We start from the raw sequence: 17,847 nt of genomic DNA, 5'->3' as shown, positions 1-17,847 counted from the left end.
GTTGACTTTTGTATGATGATGTTCTAAGGAATTGTTTATAAACTAGTTTTCTTTTTTTTTTTTTTTTTTTAATATGCATACAGCTGAATGATAAAGAGGAGGCTTTAGCTCATCAAAGAAAGGTTAGTTATATGCTGGCTCGTGCAATGGAGGAAAAAGATGCATCAAAACAGAGTAAAGAAAACAATCTTTCAGGAGAGAGCATTACTCTGAAGAATCATCAGTATACAGCTTCAGAATCCCAAGAGTCAACTGATCCTGCGTATTCTTGTTGCCAAAATCCTGGCTCTCAGGACAACACTTACTCAATTCTCAACACAAATATATATCAAAATTCTGCAAGAGCACTTAAAAAATCACATTCCTGGCCATCCAGGAATTGTAAAGAAAATGATGTGCAAGGAATAGCTGAAACTTCAGATATGAATTGTGCATATCAAGAGCACTCAGAAGAAAAAAATAACTTGTGATAGTGCCAAGGCACAAGGAAGCCTTGCAGGGCACATCCTAGGCAGCCCTAAATTTAAATTTAAACTCTAATTCTGTAATAAAATTCCAGGGAAATCTGTTTTATGAACTACTTCTCTAAAGAAGTATTTCAACACTCAGGTTAAAAGCATTAAGATACTTTTTTTTTTTTTAATCATGTTTTTAGCATACTGTATAAGCCTTTTTAGGCTTTGTAAACTGCCTGCAGTTTCTGTGTGCTCCTGCTACTATGAAAAAGTCAGGGCCAAAAGGTTTTGGAAAGGTTGGTCTATGATTTAATCAAGATGGCTTGTTTTTGCTGTGGGAATGGTTTTGACTTTTACCTGTTCTTTTCTGTTCTTTATTTTGGTTATCAGAATAAGTTAAAAAGCCACTTGATTATCTTCCAACTCTGCCATGTGCTTAAAAAGAAGATATAAGAAATGCGTGGAAAAACAAGAGTCATGCTGTACTGTATCTGTAGTACATTAATTAACATTAGCAATGCTGGATGCACTTCAAAATCCTGTTTGTAACACACAGCAGCAAAGACCTTACCAGACTGAAGTCCCAACAAATAGCATCATGGTTTCAGTGTTTGTTTTGTTTTATTATTATGTAAGTTATAATTATGCCAGTGTTTTTATGTACTTTATGATAAGGTATTAAGTTCCTGAGACTATAGTTAAACAGAATTTTTATCAGCTGTTTGGACACAGTCCAAAAGTTAACCTAAAATGAGACTTTCTGGGAAACAGCCTTCCAGTTCCAAGTTGGTTTTGTCTTGTTCATTTTTAAAAAAATCTATCACTCCATGGCTTTCTTTAATATTTGCAAATACTTGTCATTTCTTCAAACATTATTTGTATTTAGCTGCTTTTGCAGCAAGTAGTTATGTAATAAACTCTATTTGTAGCTTGAACAGGCTGAATATCAGAAAAAATGTTGAATATTTTTGACAGATACTGTTGCTATTCTTAGAGTAAAATCTATTCAATTAATATTATTTGACCAGTGTAAATGTTTGAGAAAACAGCAAAGTTTGCTGATGTAAAAGTTCATTAAATAGTATTTAACCATCAGACCAATTCTGATGTAATTAAGGATGCTCATGTGCAAACAGGGAACTAGTAAAAAAAAAAAAGATGTACTTTTTAGGATTTCAGCTCTGTTGGCAATTCAGGAAATTTGGAATGATCAGTAGTTTCTGCTCAAGGGAAGCCCATGACTAGTATACTGAGGGACTACAGAAAGGACCAGTCTTGTCTCATTGAAGGGTATGTAAATTTTGCTGTTAATTAATTGAGAACAGGATTTGGGCCTGTGACCTATCTACATTATGAAAGTGACTATTTTAAAGCATGATGGATTAATACAGCTGGGGACCAACTTGATAAAGACTAAGTTCAAAACAGGTTAGTTGTTTTGTGTTTTAGCCTGATGATAACATTGGTCCTGTCCACAAAGGCCAGGAGCAAAGCAGAATTGTATCATGGTGATCCCCAAACATGTTTTAACACAGCCAGTTTCATAGTGCTTATGGTCCCTAAGATACATTAGCAGAGCTGTGAAATCTTTCAAATCACCTGCCCACACTATTCCTGGCTGATGCCATGGTTGTTAGTCACTGTTTTATGAGCACTTCATTTCCTTATAAGTTAAAAGATGCTGGGTCCAATGCTGTTTTCCTTGGAATTTGGTGGGGATTTCAACTAGTGCAAGTATGGCCTTGATCCCTGACTAGGGCTTCAAGGTGCTAGCACAATACAAACAATAAATTATTTAATTTAACCAAAGGGAATAATATTTTTTGAAACCCACAAATATATTGATATTTTATATAAATAAAATGTTAGCGAAAATATTTGTTAAATGTTTTACTACTGTTGGACTACTTGTAGTTACAACATCCCTAATTCTTTTATTTAGGAATATAGGTCTTTATATCTATGACTATACTAAGCAAAGACTTTGCTGTATTTTTATTATAATTGTTACTGGATTTATTGGAATTTTTTTATTAACTTGAGAATTACATAGTTGTCAATGGGATCTGTGAATATAAGGAAAAAAAAACTTGCTTTTTGAATGTACTGTGTTCCTTGTCAGTTAATTCCCCGCTGTATTTATCTTTACATCTTCAATTCTACAGGAGTACTGTCTTAACTATATTTCCTAAATCAGGAAAGCTATAGAAAAGTTTAGTTGCTGAGTCAACACAAAAATGGTACTTTCTGGACAGATCAGTGGTGACTTTATGCTGCACATCAACTGCATGTGAAATAAAAAACTTTCATTAGTCCCAAATGTGGAATGCAATAGCATTAAATAATGCTGTAGTTCTTTATCCATCTTTTTTTCTCTCTAAAATTGTTTTACATGCTGGCACAAACATTTCATGTACTGTAAAATTATTGTAATGTTTACAAAAATGAATATATTTTTAATTTGAGTATGAAATTCTGTATTATATCAGTCGTTGTTATGATTCAGGCAATACATACATGTGTATATTAGGTGGAGTCCTCATCCGGTAGTGGCCTAACTTTACAAAGGTGCTTTTATTGACAAGATTGGGTTGCTGAGCATCTCTAAACAACAGATCATAAAACCTTTTTTTTCTTGTGTAGCAAGTTTATCAAATCAGAATGTTTACATTTCCCCCCTAATTACTCATTCTATAGTGACTAAGTTTAACATATATTCATTATATATTTTCCAGGTTTATAAAAATATTCCTACAAAGGTTGCTTCCACATGCATGTGTTTTTAAAAAAAAAACCACACATGCTCCATAATATCATCCGTTAGTGCACCGGTGATACCTATTACAACATTCTGAATAGGAGAACGTGTTTGCCTCCCAAGGAAATAGTGGTCAGAGGCAGAGGTGACTGGAACTGCTAACAAAGCTACTCAAGTGTATCCACCAACAAATGAAAATGTAATTTACAGTCCCTTCAAAAGAGTGGGAGACATTTGTTTCAAGCTGACTGTTAACACAGTACTGCATTGGTTTACACTTAATTCACATTTGGGAAGTTATCCTCATAATAAAGCCTAAGTACTTATTTGAAGTGATGTCTCGGTGCTGGATTACTAAAGCAAGGAATGGAGTCAGCAGCAACTTGTGTGACCATAGAATCAGAATACATGGAGTTCTGCCATTTATCGGGGGGGAAGGCAATACTGTAGAATAGACAAAACATCCATTTCTCAATCTCTGAATGTGATCATCTTACATGGGGGGAGAGGGGAGGCAGAAGCTATTGCACGTTGTGGTGTCATAAGGCTTGCCTTTGATGGAATGAAGGGCCAACAGAGCAAATCTCTCCCTTTGAGACCCATCTGTTGGACTGTATGACAGGACAATAGAAAGAAAAATGCCAGCCTTAAACACCAGTAGCTCAAGTTTACTTTTGGCCTCCAGCTCTACCTCTGAAGTGGGAGGAAAGCACCTCAAAAAGGTTTTTAATGGCATTTTGTATTTCTGCCTGGAGAGGTTGGGACAGCAATCTCAGTGGGTCTTGGGAACTGGTGTTCGTTGTGCATGATATTTTCATTTTACTGTTACTTCATCCTTCTGTGCTTTTTGCACCCTCCTTTTTGTCTGTTTCTTCCATTTTTGCATCTTTTCATTATCTAAGACTGTAAACTCCCGGGTAGGTACTAAAGCTGGGTGACATTTTTTGTCAAGCTTTTTTAAAACAAGGCAAATTTGTGTCAACCAAAACATTTTGCAAATTTGTGTCAATTTCAGTAAATTGTTTCAGTCCAAGTTAGAGATCTCAAAATGAACAGTTTTGACACTGGTGAAACATCTTGTTTTGATTTTTTTCAGTCTGGGTTCACAAGGAGACTTGGTTGTGGTGGATACTGATCCTTCTTATAATGTTAGACTCAGGCATTCATCTGAGATTTGAGTAACGCAGGGACTTGAACCCGGTTTTCCTTTCTTTGGTGAGTACCTGAAGCACCAAGCTGGGAGCTAGCCTGGTGAGGGGTCTTTCTCAACTTCTCATCAACCTGTCCCACTTTGTACACATACATAAATATTCAGTGGAGAAGGGACTGGAATCTGGGTGTCCCATCGTTCCCAGGTGAATGCCCTAAACACTGGACTTAGTGTCACTTCCTCTCTGGACTAACAACTATTCAAGTATACCCTGTAGCCTTGGGGTTAGGGTACTCAACCTAGAATGTAGGAGATGCAGGTTTGACTCTGTACTATAGAATAGGGACTTGAATCCAGGTCTTCTCCCATCTAGTTGAGTGCCCTAACTGCTGGCTAAATGACATTTTTTCCTATTTCTGATTCACAAAATACTGCTGTTTCAGTTCCATCCAAACCAAAACAAAATTCTGTTTAATTTGGATCTGACAGTGAAAAATCAGTTATTTGCCCAGCTCCAGTCATGAGTCTTATTTAAGTGTTTATACAACTTCTGTTGCAATAGCCAATGATAGCCTCTGTCCCTGCACACACGCATGCTTGTGGCAGAGCCTCTCCTTGCAGGCCATCTGCCCTCTTCCTCTTGGGTCTAGCAATGATTTCCTATCAGACCAGAGTTCTTAGACCAATATTCCCTCTTTGGGGGGGCTTATTGTGTCCCTTTGCTTCCCTTATCAATTTTCTACAACTCCTAACTTCTGATTTATATTCATTACTATCAACTTCCCCTTTCTTTCATTTTTTGTGTTTGGGTTTTTTTTATAGCTTCCTTCACTTTCCCTGTAACACCAGGTCAGGTTTTTAACCAGCATGGGCTTCTTGAGTGGGAGATTGTGGTTATTTTGAGCATCTTGGAAGGTGTTTTTTAATGATTTGCAATTATCATTCACATTTCATATATTGTTTTCAGCTTTGAGAAACTGGCTCTGTTACATCACCAAGTATATCTATCTATATATATCAAAATTTATTACAAATGTGATCACTTGTACCTTGTGATGCTGGGGGTTCACCCAGACCAGTCAGGGGTTGTGTCACTGCCTGCCTTGTTGCCCTGGATGTGTCTGTGTTATGCTGCTTTGAGTCAGAGCCCTGATCCCAGCAGTCTGCTCACTGCAGACTTCATCCTGGCTTCCACCAGCCTCATTACTCCTTACAGGGTGACACTAACAGCCCTTCCAATCCCAAGTCTTCCCAAACCATCTCCCCTGCAGTGTCCAATCTCTCTCATTGGACCCTCACAGAAATTAAGTTCACTGCCCCCACACAGACAGCACGCACCAGTTTGGTATCTTGGCTGAAGATTTTACCTTTCAGTTTAAAACAGCACTGAGATATTTTTGTAATAAAACAAAAATAAATTGATGAACAAAGAATAGCTATTTGACTGATAATAAGTACAAATAGAAGAGACAGGTATTGTTACAAGTAAAACAAAACCAAACATGCTGTTGAGTGATTAAAACTTAATTTCAGCAAGATATAATCTTTGTCCACGCCAGTGGTTCCCAATCCATGGCCCGGGGGCCAAAAAGTGGCCAGCTGTGTAAGGACCCAGGCGGAGCACATTGCTGTGGGGCTACAAGACAGGTGCAGGCTCCTCGCTGCACCCAAGCGGATGGGAGATCAGTGCTCCCCACTCCCTGGCTGTAGCAGGGGCCATGGCAAAGTACTCCGCCTGGGTCCCTAGGCGCTGGGTGCCTGCTGGAGCCAGAGGGAGAGAAGCACAGATCTCTTGTCCCCTTGGCTGCAGAAGGGAGCCACTGCCTAGGGACCCAAGTGGAGCTCACAGGGGTACAGGGTGCATGCTGTTTCCCTGCTGCAGCCAGGGGAATGGAAGATCAGCAGCCTCCTCACTGAACTCCTTCTGTCTGGTTATAGTGGGGGAGGGGAGAGCTTCTGGAGGAGCAGCCAGGACCCACCATGCTTGAGGAGGGGCAGGACTCTGAAAGTCAGTGCCTTCCAGTTTGGCGTGCACTTAGCAGGCCACACACCATGACTTAGCGGCCAGGCCATGTGCTTCAGTGTGTAGTGACAGTCACGCATCTACACTAGTGCTTTGTGAGTGCGTGACACACTGTGAGTAATTTGTAGGTGTAAAATAGTGAATGTAAAAATGAGCACAGTAACATCAAAATGTTTACTGTAAATATGTAGTGATTTGTAGTGCTTAATGGCGTTATACATCGATACATTGTTTATGAGTTGATAGAGTGGTGGCCCTTGAGCCAAAAAGGTTGGGAACCACTGGTCTACGCTGTTTCCAGCTACTCTTGCCTTCTGGGCTAAGAGACTCCACTTTTCATGACCTCAAAGGGTGTGGCTCTCCATCCCTTCTGTGATAGATTCCCACACTCTTTCAGCAGTTCTTTATATCCTCAAAGTTTATCTTTGTTTTCAAAGTCAGGAAGCCCTCCAGGGGCCTCAAGTTTCTGTGTCCACTAGGGAACTGATGCAATGTTACTGTTTGCAGTCTCCTGTGATTTTACAATGCAAATAATCTTTCTGGAATCCACATGCAAACTAATAACCCATTGTTCTTAGCCACATCTGATTTGATTTGCAATTGTGCCAAAAAGTGTTGGTCATTCTCCTTTGTTCAAAAACACCTATTTTGCCTTCTTGGTCTATCTGCAGAGTCCAAAATATGGTATCAGAGTATCCATAATTTCACATACAGCATTACTACATATATTTCAGAGCATTGTTAATGACCAACGTGGTGGTAGTTTTCAGATGATATATTACAAGATACCTTTTAAATAAATATCATGACAGTAGTGTGAGATACATTGAGCTGGTCAGAGCAGCTGAGTTTTACTGTTACGTACCAAGGGGCCCCTTGCCATCTGGCATTGGGATGCTTTTAGGGTCACATATGTAAGCTACCATTAATTTTTAGTTCAGTTATCCGTTCCTCTTTAACTGTTAAGACAAAGTCTAATATAGAATTCTCCCATGTTAGAGGCAATACGTTTTGAATTAGGAAATTGTCATCTGTAACGTTTAGAAATTCCAAGGATGTTTAGTACTGAGTAACATGAGACTTCCAGCATATAGTGCTCAAATTAACGTCCCCCAGGACCACACCTTTTTTCCCTAGACATTACACATAGGTGTGTAAAGAACCAGTTACCTTGTTCCCTAGTATGATTTGGTGGGCTGTAGCAGACACCAACTAGTATTCCATCTTGTGCTTTATCTGTTCGGACATTGTTCCATAAGCATTCAGGATCATTTTCTTCTGAGTTGACAGTAACTCAGAAACAGATAATGTCATTTTTGACATAGAGTTCCACTCCTCCTCCCCTTTTGCCCAGTTGATCCTTCCTGTATAGCAGGGGTTCTCAACCGGTGGTACGCATACCACCGGTGGTACGCGGAGGACGGCTTGGTGGTACGCGAGGCGTACACTGCTGCCGCCACCGAATTCCCCCCGCCGCCGCCGAACCCCTCCCCCCTGCCGAAGACGCGTATCATACCGGCGGCTTCCCCCCTGCTTCCGCTGAAATTCCTTACCGCCGTAAACCCTGCCGTCTAAAAGTGGTAAACAGCTGCAGGGTTTCGGCGGTGGGTTTCGCCTCGTGCACGCAACCCGGCCAGCTCCGCATGTCCCTATGGTGGATACCCTGCCGCTGAAATCTGGGTAACGGCGGCCAGGATTCGGCAGAGAGTACTGCTCCCCCCTTTTTTTAGTCGAGTACCACTCGGGTCAGGACTAGTGGTACTTGACTTGATCCGACTGGTACTCGGGGGAAAAAAAGGTTGAGAGCCGCTGCTGTATAGATTGATTTTAACATTCCAATTGTGCGATCATCCTCCACCAGATTTCAGTAAGGCAAACTAGATCAAATTTATACTCATAAATGAGCAATTCCAATTCGTCTTGTTTGTTACCCAGGCTCCTAGCATTTGGTGTATAGACAAAGAATTTCTTCTCTTCATGTCCTTTGATTCTTTGATTAATTTTGTTTTCAATATCTTGATTTTTGAGTAAACTAAATGCTCATATCTTCCCTCTTCCCCTTTTGATATTAGTTTAATGCCCTTCTGATTTCTCTAGCCAGTCTGTCCCTCAGGCGATTGGTTCCCTTTCTACTGGTGTGGAGGCCATCCAATCTGTACAGCCCCTTCACTCCATAGAAGTTGGACCAATGTTCCATAAAACCAAAACCTTCCACCCGATACCACTTATCTAGACTGTGGTTCACTTCCAGGATCTTCTGTCTTCTTTCACTTGTGGGACAGGAACAATCCCAGAGAAGATCACTTTGACATTCTTCTACTTCAGCACACTTCCAAGTTTCCTAATATCTATGACATAAGCAGTGCATACCTCTTGCGTTTGGGAAAGCTGGCTCCACCCCAAGGCCCCACCCATGCTCCACCTAAGGCTCCAGCCCCACTTGCCCCCCCACCCTTGCTGCTCTCTGCCCCTCCTCCCCCCGACACACACACACTCTCACTCCACTTCTTTCCGCCCCCTGCTCCACCTCTTCCCCGCTGCCTGCCAGTTGCTTCTTTTGGGCCACCTGCCCACGCTGCTCGCTCAAGCAAGTGTGGGAGAGGGAGCTCAGGGGAAGAGGCAGAATGGGGGCGGGAAGAGGAGCAGTGTGGGTGGGGCCATGTGGGCAGAGGCCAATGGGAGCCTCTGATGGCGGTGGCTGTTGGGGAGGCTGAGCCTTGCCAAGCCTCTTATACCCGCCGCCTGTGATCTGTGAGCTGTCCTGAGATGCAGTGACATTCATGCCAATATGAACCATCACCAATGGCTCCTTGCAAAGGGGCAAGCCCAGATCCTTGTTCCCATTGGGATCAGGGAGAGGCCTCAGACTCTCCAAACAGGCAAGTCCCCTCCTGAACCCAGCTCACATGAGGGTGGTCCAACCCCTGTAGATGGGCAGGAAACACACCCCCCAGCTCCTGGCACACACCTGAGTGGCTGCAAGGGGGGCCTAGACACCCCAAGAAGTACAAGGCCTCCCCACATCCCATTTTATATGGGGGGACGGAGAAGATCTCAGATCCACCAAGATCTAGGTACACACAGATGAGGGGACAATGTGGGTCTGATAGGTGCCTCTGCCACTATTCTCTCACAGTCCCCCTGCCTTTCATCTCCATGTCTCACTTTTCAGTGTCTCCCCCAATCCACTTGCCTTCCTCAGCTGAGCCACCAATCTCTTCCCCCGCCCCATCTTCATAACCTCTCTTCACTTCAGTCCAAAGCTTTCTCCCCCTATTTCCATACCCCTATGTCCCCTAATGCCCCTCCCATTCCCAAGAAGCATTCACATGTGTTTTTCCCCAAAATACTTTGATTACATTCCCCAAAAAATAAAATTGCCACCCAGGGGACACAAATTGTAGCAACCTCCTGCCACTCAGTCCAAAACACCTTTTATCATAGGTGGGGGCTTGTAATGAACTTTTCCTTCATTATGTTTATTGAAGGGTGAGTTCACAGCCATCAATCTCAGTGAGATCTGTGAATCATCAAGTCATAAGTACCTCACAGGGTATGTCTACGTTACAGTCACTGCAGCAGCATCGTACTGTAGTGCAGACATTACAGCAACAGAAGGGATTTTTCTGTTTCTGTAGTAAATCCAGCCCCTGAGAGGCAGTAGAAGAATTCTTCTGTTGATGTAGCTGCGTCTACAGTGGGGGTTAGGTAAAGCTAACTACTTCAGAGGCCATGATTTTTTCACAGCCCTGAGCAACGTAGCTAGGTCAACCTAAGTTTCAGGTGCAAACCAGGCCAGAGTTTAACAGTATAAGACAGCAAAGAAATTGGTGTGGGGGGGGAGGGGCCTGTAACTCAGGAACCTCTTAGTCAAATTACCCCAAATTTGGATCACTAACATTACCCCATGCCTTCATAAGTCTCATCAAATTTTAAAGTAATCGAAGTAACAATTTGGACTTGAAAGTAACCATTTGGATTTTAAAGCACTTACAAGAATCAAGTTTTAAAATGGGAGGAAACCCTCTAGCTGTTTTTCAGTATTGACCCATACACACTGTAAAAATGTATATTTTCTTAAATATTGTACTCAATTTGGGTGCCCCAAAGATTTAATGGGTTCCATGCACTACCTTGGGTAAAACTCAACAGATTGTGACCATTTTGACCCATATCACATCAATAGTTTCTAGCTCTGTGTAAAAAAAAAAAAAAAAAACACCCTAGAAAATTTTTGAAAAATGGCTATTTTTCTCAGGCATTATATCTCCATAACCCGTAGCTCAAATTACCCTACATTTCTGTCACTAAACTATCCTGAACCCTCCCTGAGGCATACCACATTTCAAAGAAAAGCAACTGAGTATGTCAGTTTTGGAGAACTTAAAATGGTCAATTTTTAAATGCAAGTCATGACACAATCTTAACTATAGTGGCACTGCTGTGCTACTATCATTCAGGTAGATTTTCTATCTTTGTATTCAAGAATTCTGTATCCCTCTTTCCAAGGCCTGTGTGTATGATCCAGGAACCTCTTGATGCCAAGTGGCAAAGGGCATAGGTGGTGCATAGCTGGGCCAGTCATATGCATAACAATTTGGGAAGGGTGGCATGTGAGGTCTCTGCTGAGAACCAGTAACCCACTGGTTATCATAACCATAACAAAAATATGTGTAAGGGTAATATTTAAAGAGTTATGCTGGAAATTATGTTCTTAAGGCCTGTGAGTTAAAGCAGGTCACCAGGAGGTTCCTTTCATACAGGCAGGAGACACTTACTATCTGCCTGTTTATATGCAAATTGAGTATTGTATACTTTGCAATGGATACGTATCTTCATACTAACACACCAGTTAATCAAGATTAAGAAATTATCAAAACAGCACAGAACCTACAGGAAGGAACACACAGCAGAAGGGTGTCCAATTTATGAATAAAGATCAAAGGACTGTTTTGATATATCTGGGGCAGCAAAGGGACACCCTGGTAGCTTTCACTTAGGAAATAAGCTGATTGAGGGGCTTGCTTCATGAATGAAAGACCACAGCCACACCTGACTGTAGTACATTAGAAGGATTTGGTGTGAACTTTTGCTTTTATGACATCATAATGTCCTATTAGTTAAGTTTAGGCTCTAGTATGTATGTGTGTTATGATTTTATTTTATTTTATTTGTAACCCTTTGTTTCCATATTTCTATTTGATATAATTTAAATCTTTGGTCTTCATTAAATAAAAGTATACTTACTTTCTCTATAAACAAATATAAGTGCTGTGTGCTATGTGGAGTTATGTTCTAGGTCTAACTGGTAAGCTGTGGTGTATAGTTCCTTTGGGAAGAAAGGATCTGGATTTCCCTGAGTGGCCTGTGGAACAGAGACTGAGCACTCCAGGGAGACACTCAGAGTGCTCTGGAGTTTAAGTGGGCCCAGTGCTAGCCTGCAGAAGGACTGTGGACTGGAGCCCACATGGGCAGAGGGGACACTGCTTGTGCTCCCAGTGGCTGGTGAAGTCAGGGAGCTGACCCTTAGCAGGAACAGCCAGGGCTTCATCATGCTAAGGGTGGATGTAGTGAGATGCCCCACAGTCCTCAGGAAGCATCACAGTGTCCTCCTAGAATCAGGGGACCCACAGCCTCCTTCTGGGGCTATGCTATTTCAGGCCAGGTCTAGCCTTAAAACAGTTTCACTCAGGTAGCTCTTTTTTCAGTTCCCTGCATTGGAAAAGCTTAGCACACAGAGGCAGGTGGGCAGGCATCTTTCCACTATTAATGTCTCTCCTGTTATGTGAGAAGAGGCAGTATATATGTTTCCATCCTTCCTATGGCTCCTTGTTGATCATGAGAGAGGGGAGCCCTGCCAAAAATTCTTAGAACCTTAAAAGATCCATGCCAAGGAATCAGGAACAGGTTCGTTAATCCATAGTCTCAGCTGTTCTTAAAAGGGACAGATCACTCATTACAGGATCTTCAATCATGCGCCTTTAGGTGCTGTTGTTATACAAATCATATTGATCTGCTTTTTGATGGATGTATAAATGTCTAATCTGAAAGAAATAAAGAATTTGAATCACGCACAATTAAAACCTAAATAACCAATAAACATGTCAAACTAAAATGACCCTTTCTTTACAAAAATAACTACCCTTCCTCAATAATAGTTCTTTCTGCTTACTGAGGTCTTTCATGCTAGTCTAGCTAGATCTTGTCATTTTTATGTTATGCTTTATCTAGTTTATCTTGTAAAATTCCTGCCCTTTGTAGTTTTTTTAAATCTGCTTGTAAAGTTCCATGCAGATTGAAAGTACTATATAAATCAAAATGACATTGTTTATAAGTAGTACAAAAGTATTTCTGGCCTTGAAGCATTGCAAAGTAGATCTCACAACAAATACTAAATGTACAGATCTTAGCTCCACAAGAGTGTAGGCTGCAAGCAGATGGCATACAGCGTGGTGCCTTCTGCTAAAGGGCTTTAAAAATAAGAAAATATGTTCAGATGCTTTGACAAAATTCAGTCTTATGGTTGTAGAATATTATTTTGCTAAGATTTGGTTACAATAGCTAAAATATAAATGATAATTCTTGGTGGGGGAGAGGAGATGGTGGCATTCAGATGCAGAGCCTTACAACTCAAGGATACAATCCCAAATGCAGAACAGGGCCATTATGAATGAAAGGTGTTAAGGTAACTGACTGGACTGCAGGTTTGTGTGTGTCAGTAGTGACTCTGGTCTCAGTAATTACTATTGGCCAAATTACTACTTTTTAAAAGCATCATAATTGACACCATTACCAACTGTCCATTTAATAGCCTTTCTCCTGAGAAAAATATTCTTATTTTGTAAGATGTTTGCTTCAAAATAAAGTTAAGACATGGTGGTATAAGGAAGCTGGTGATGTAAGGTTATCTGTGCAACCTTAATTCATCCTGCTTGTGTGTATACATGATGATAATTTAATTCTGTGGTCACATTTTTTTTTCTACAGGACCCTGGCCGTATTCAGCACACAGAATGGATGTATACTCAATGTTCAGCTATTCAATATTTTGTTTTCTCCTTGTTATTCAATGGGTGACCTCATGGCTTTTTTGCTGAATATTATTCAAACACTGTTCTGAAGACAGAATTATTGATTTCCTCATGGGCTTTTCTATGGTGCTTACTGTAACGGATATGGCAATTTCCTGCAATGTTTTGGAAGATCTCATTGTACTAATCTTTTATGTATTATTGCAAGTCAGGATTGTATGTGACCTCTCTAGTGGAGAGATGTGACAGATATGAGACCGGGGAGTTCCAAAAACTATACTGAAAATGTGCTAGACAAGTATGGACTTTTGGGACAATAAGTGTGAAGTGGATCTCCTGAGGAATTGCTAGGGAGAAGATACCGATCCAGTTATGGAAAATCCAGCCTTAGAGGCTACGCCCTGAGGAGAAGGTCTTTGTCTGCTGATTACCTGTTACGGAAGGCCAAGATCAAAGGCACCAGCTATTTAAAGAAACAAGTGATCTGCCTAACCTTTGTTCTGCACTGGATTTAAGACAGAGATGTATTTGTAACACAGAGAAAACCCAGTTGTATGTTTTGAAGGACTAAAACCTATCAGAACCCTAGGTTGGAGCTGAGGGTGACCATTGACAAGCTTTTTAGCATGTATGTAAGAATTGTTATTGTTTTAATATGTTTTCTCTGTAATGCTTTTACCATAAGAATAAACATGCTTACTTAGAAGGAACTGTGTGGTAACTTATAACTGTGGGTAATACACTGGTCACAGCCTTCAGAGAGAAAGCATAGTGCAGATGCTGGCCTGTTTAAGCAGTTTGGCTTGCTGGGGATATCACATTGTAAGGCAGGAACTGTGCAACCTTAAAACCCTTAGTCTGGAGGTAGTGAGATGTGGGTCTCGACCCAGGAGAAGTGATGGCTCGGAGCCAGAAACCTTTAAGTGGATGCCCTCCACGGACAATGGAGGGAGAAAACTACATGTAGTTGCCCTGAAACTGTGACACTCATCACTGTAGCATCTGAGTGCTTCATAAACATTAATGATTTTTTCTTAATAACACTCCTTTGAGGTGACAGGCTATTATTACCCTAATTTTACAGATGAGGAACGGCGGCAAGGAGAGATGAAGCTCAGAAGAGTCCACTTATTTTGGGTGCCCAATTTGAGTCACCTAGTGCCTGATTTTTCATGTATCCTTGATATATACAAAGCACAACTCTTATTGACTTCACTTGCAGCCATGAATGGAGAGGAATGGTGAGATTTAGGAATCATCGGGTTCCACAGCAGATTTTGGAGGGTAGCATGAGCTATGGTTCAGACTTTTCCAGGCTTTGTCCCTCCAGCCAATCCTTGTGTCCCATCCTTGTCCATTCTTCTTGTTCTCCTTCCCCTCAGCCTAGTCTCCTTCACATTCTGGGGCTAAAGCCCAGTCCTAGTCTCTTCATTCAGCCAGTCCTAACCTCCACCCGCCAGTGTTCTCAACTCAGTCGCCTTGCCCAAGGATAGGGGATCCCACTGAAAAAATAGCATGTGATCATGTAATTAAAGCCTGTCTCATAATGCATACACACAAGGTGACCAAATTAGAAGTGCACAGACAACCTGAATTCTGGCACTTCCTAACTTCTGAGTGCTTTGACTTTGCAACCGAAATAGTCTTTTAATGTCGTTTTTGGTGCATAATTTATACTGAAACTGTTGCACTCCAAGGAATCTAAGGAGGTGGGACAAGAACCCAGGACTGGTCTTCACACAAAACTTGCACTGACATTTTTCAAACTGATTTAGCCGAACCTGGGCTGGCTGCTGTGTGGCCACACTTAAATCAGTTTGTCTGTGTGTGTCCCTAAACAGATTAATGCTATTTTAACTAAACGGGTGTAAGATTTGTGCCTGGACCCATCTGGAGTCAGCTACCAGGAGCAGATGTGGAACTGGAAAGGTGATTTTGCAAAATAAATGGATTCCAATTCCAGTCTTTCCTCTGCAGCGCCTCCGGTCTTCCGCTCTGCTGTGAATGGGGCTGGCGGGGATCTGCGGACGCCGCCTTGCGCCACACAGCAAGATACTCTCCAGGAATTCACCCTCCAGCAGCCAAGACCCCTCTCAAGAGGGAAAGGGAGGATTCTGCGCAGGCGCAAAAAGGAAGTTCGTAGGAATGGTCGCAGCCTCCGCCCGGCCAAGGAGAACCAGGATCTGCGCATGCGCGGAGAAATCTGAGCGAGTCCCGTGGAAACGCAAACAAGCGGAAAGCAGCAGCAGCGGCGGCGGCGGCGGGGGGTCGCTCTCTGTGAGGCGGCTGTCCCCGACCCGGAGCCAGCGGGCGAGGGGCGCCTATGAGGTGAGCGAGCTGGCGCCGGAGGGGGTTCAGGCTCCTAACAGGGGGGACCCCAAGGGGTGGGCGGCTGGGATCCAGCCCTTTGCCCCGAGGCGCGGGGTAGAAGCCCATCGCGGAGACGCGCAGCGTCCGATGGGCTCGGTGCCCCTGTCTCCCCGTCCGAGTAATGGGGGGAGGAGAGGGGAGTCCGCCCTAGCCCCCTGCCTGCCGGGATTGGGGCTACTGGGGGGAGGGGTGTTTTATCTCCTCCCCCGTTCCCGGCATGAAGGGCGTTGGGGGAGGGGTGGTTTAGTTCCCCCCGTTCCTGAGATGAGGAGTGTCGGGGGGGGGGGGTGAGGGCGGAGGATCCACTGGGCTTCAGTTGTTCGACAAAGGGCCCGAGAAAGCTTTCCCAGTTTGTGGGAGCCATGGGGCTTCATTGTCCCTCTCTGGTGTGTGTTAGGCAGCCCCCAGCTCTCACCAGGCCCTCCCACCCTGCCCCACGGCTCTTTCTTCCTCATTTGAGGAAGCTCTAATAATGTTTCCAGTACAGGGAGACCCCACTGCTGCAGGATCATAGTATAATGTTTCCTGCTTTTTCTTCTTTCTGTTCCTTCTGCGTGTCAGCAGCTGGCTTCTCTTTCTTACGGTATTTTTAGACACTGTAACTTTATGTCCAGCGGGGGTGTAAAAATGAGTGGTCTCTGAACACATTTAATTTCTTGTTGGCTGTTCCTGTTTCAGACTGAAAACCTTTAGAGACTGGGTAGTTTATTCTAGTCTATGCTCCGTGTTTCTTATAGTTTAGTAACAAAGATTCATGAGTAGTCATGAATGATCTATGTAGCTTGCTAGATGTGCAAAGTATTTTATAAAATAGAAAATTTTAGAAATGTAAAAAGAGAGTTTCTACTATAAGGAATTTACCATTTAATCTAGGCAGATATAATGTAAATGATTAATTACATCCTTTGAAAATTTGTGGGTGGAGTGGAGTAAAATGAGTTGGCAAACCCAACACCACCCTTAAATATTGCAGCTGGAACTTGGTTTGCAAATTGTTACTGTGGAGACTAGCTATTTTTTTGGTTATGTTTAATTTGGATTGAAGCAATTTGCATTCCACAGGCTGCTTAATAGGTGATTACTCTCCTGAATTGAGGTTGTTGAATTGTGTTACAAATATACCATAGAAAGCAGAACGTTGGTTTTCAATTGCTTTATTGGAGAAGTATAAACTGATGTTTTGCTCTATTTTCATGCTCTATTTTGTTCAAAATAGATTAGTGAGTACAGTTGACCAACAGTTGAGTGATTTTAATTAAGAATGCATATGTAAAGCAGCTTAGCTTGTAGAGTACATGATAGTTTTTTGGTAGAGAAGTGGCATAAGTATTTTTTTAAGTCTATAAAAATTCATTCTATTATCAGTTTCTATCTTAAAATACATGTATCTTAATTTCTGAAACTGCAGGGTTAGCACCCAGATGATTCTTAATAGTGTATTATTGTAGAAGAATGAATATTTCAGTTAAAGGTTCCCAACAGTGTCTAAAATTGCCTAATTATTAACTTCTAGGGTTGGGTCATACAGACATTTTCGAATACAAAATTGTTACACATGATGGTAAGTAGTCATATTTTATCACAAAAGATGGGAATCTGCAACAGCAGGAGAACATTTAGCTATTAGATTGTTTGAGGAGTTGTTGGTCATCTGTCAGAATTGTTGAAATAATAGTACTCCTATGACTTGTTTTCCAAGTCTGAGTAATGAAAGCTGATGCGGATAGGAATATTGGAGCAATAGACACAGTCAGTAAGAGACTTAATTGTTCTGTCAGCAAATGCATTTTTCAGTTGTTGGACTGGCTATTGATGGTGCAGCTGTTCTGTTGGGGTCCTGCAACAATGAAATTGAAAACAAGTGATCTGCCTTGGATGGTTGATTTCTTCCCACTGCATTGCTTACTTTGTACCATTTTCTATTCTGTATGTTCAAAAGACTTTCACAAATTTTTTGGTATTGGGAAAGGGGAAAATACAGAAGGTATGTCTATGCTGTGAGTGCTACAGTGACTGTGCTGCAGCAACACTGATGTAGTGTAGATACTGCAGTGATGGAA

At 41.9% G+C, this 17,847-nt stretch overlaps 2 protein-coding genes across 3 annotated transcripts in view; both read left to right on the top strand.

The window, feature by feature from the left end:
* CCDC125 (coiled-coil domain containing 125) overlaps positions 1-3,545 on the top strand; it is a 34,661-nt gene extending 31,116 nt beyond the window's left edge. For both annotated transcript variants that reach the window (XM_067568906.1, XM_067568907.1), the window contains exon 12: positions 84-3,545. In XM_067568906.1, the coding sequence (XP_067425007.1) occupies positions 84-470 (387 nt within the window). In that variant the 3' untranslated portion in view covers positions 471-3,545. The remainder of the gene's footprint in view (positions 1-83) is intronic.
* Positions 3,546-15,608: 12,063 nt separating this feature from the next.
* The window catches only part of ZFYVE16 (zinc finger FYVE-type containing 16), a 61,184-nt gene continuing 58,945 nt past the window's right edge, over positions 15,609-17,847 (top strand). The window contains exon 1 of the mRNA XM_067569217.1: positions 15,609-15,745. The gene's annotated coding sequence lies outside the window, so the exon portion shown is untranslated. The remainder of the gene's footprint in view (positions 15,746-17,847) is intronic.

This window comes from Emydura macquarii, unplaced genomic scaffold (genome assembly GCF_026122565.2).
Source record: "Emydura macquarii macquarii isolate MOO-44397 ecotype Brisbane River unplaced genomic scaffold, CSIRO-AGI_Emac_v2 contig_2897, whole genome shotgun sequence".
In the NCBI taxonomy this organism is placed as follows: domain Eukaryota; kingdom Metazoa; phylum Chordata; order Testudines; family Chelidae; genus Emydura; species Emydura macquarii.
This window is presented reverse-complemented; position numbering and strand designations above follow the sequence as displayed.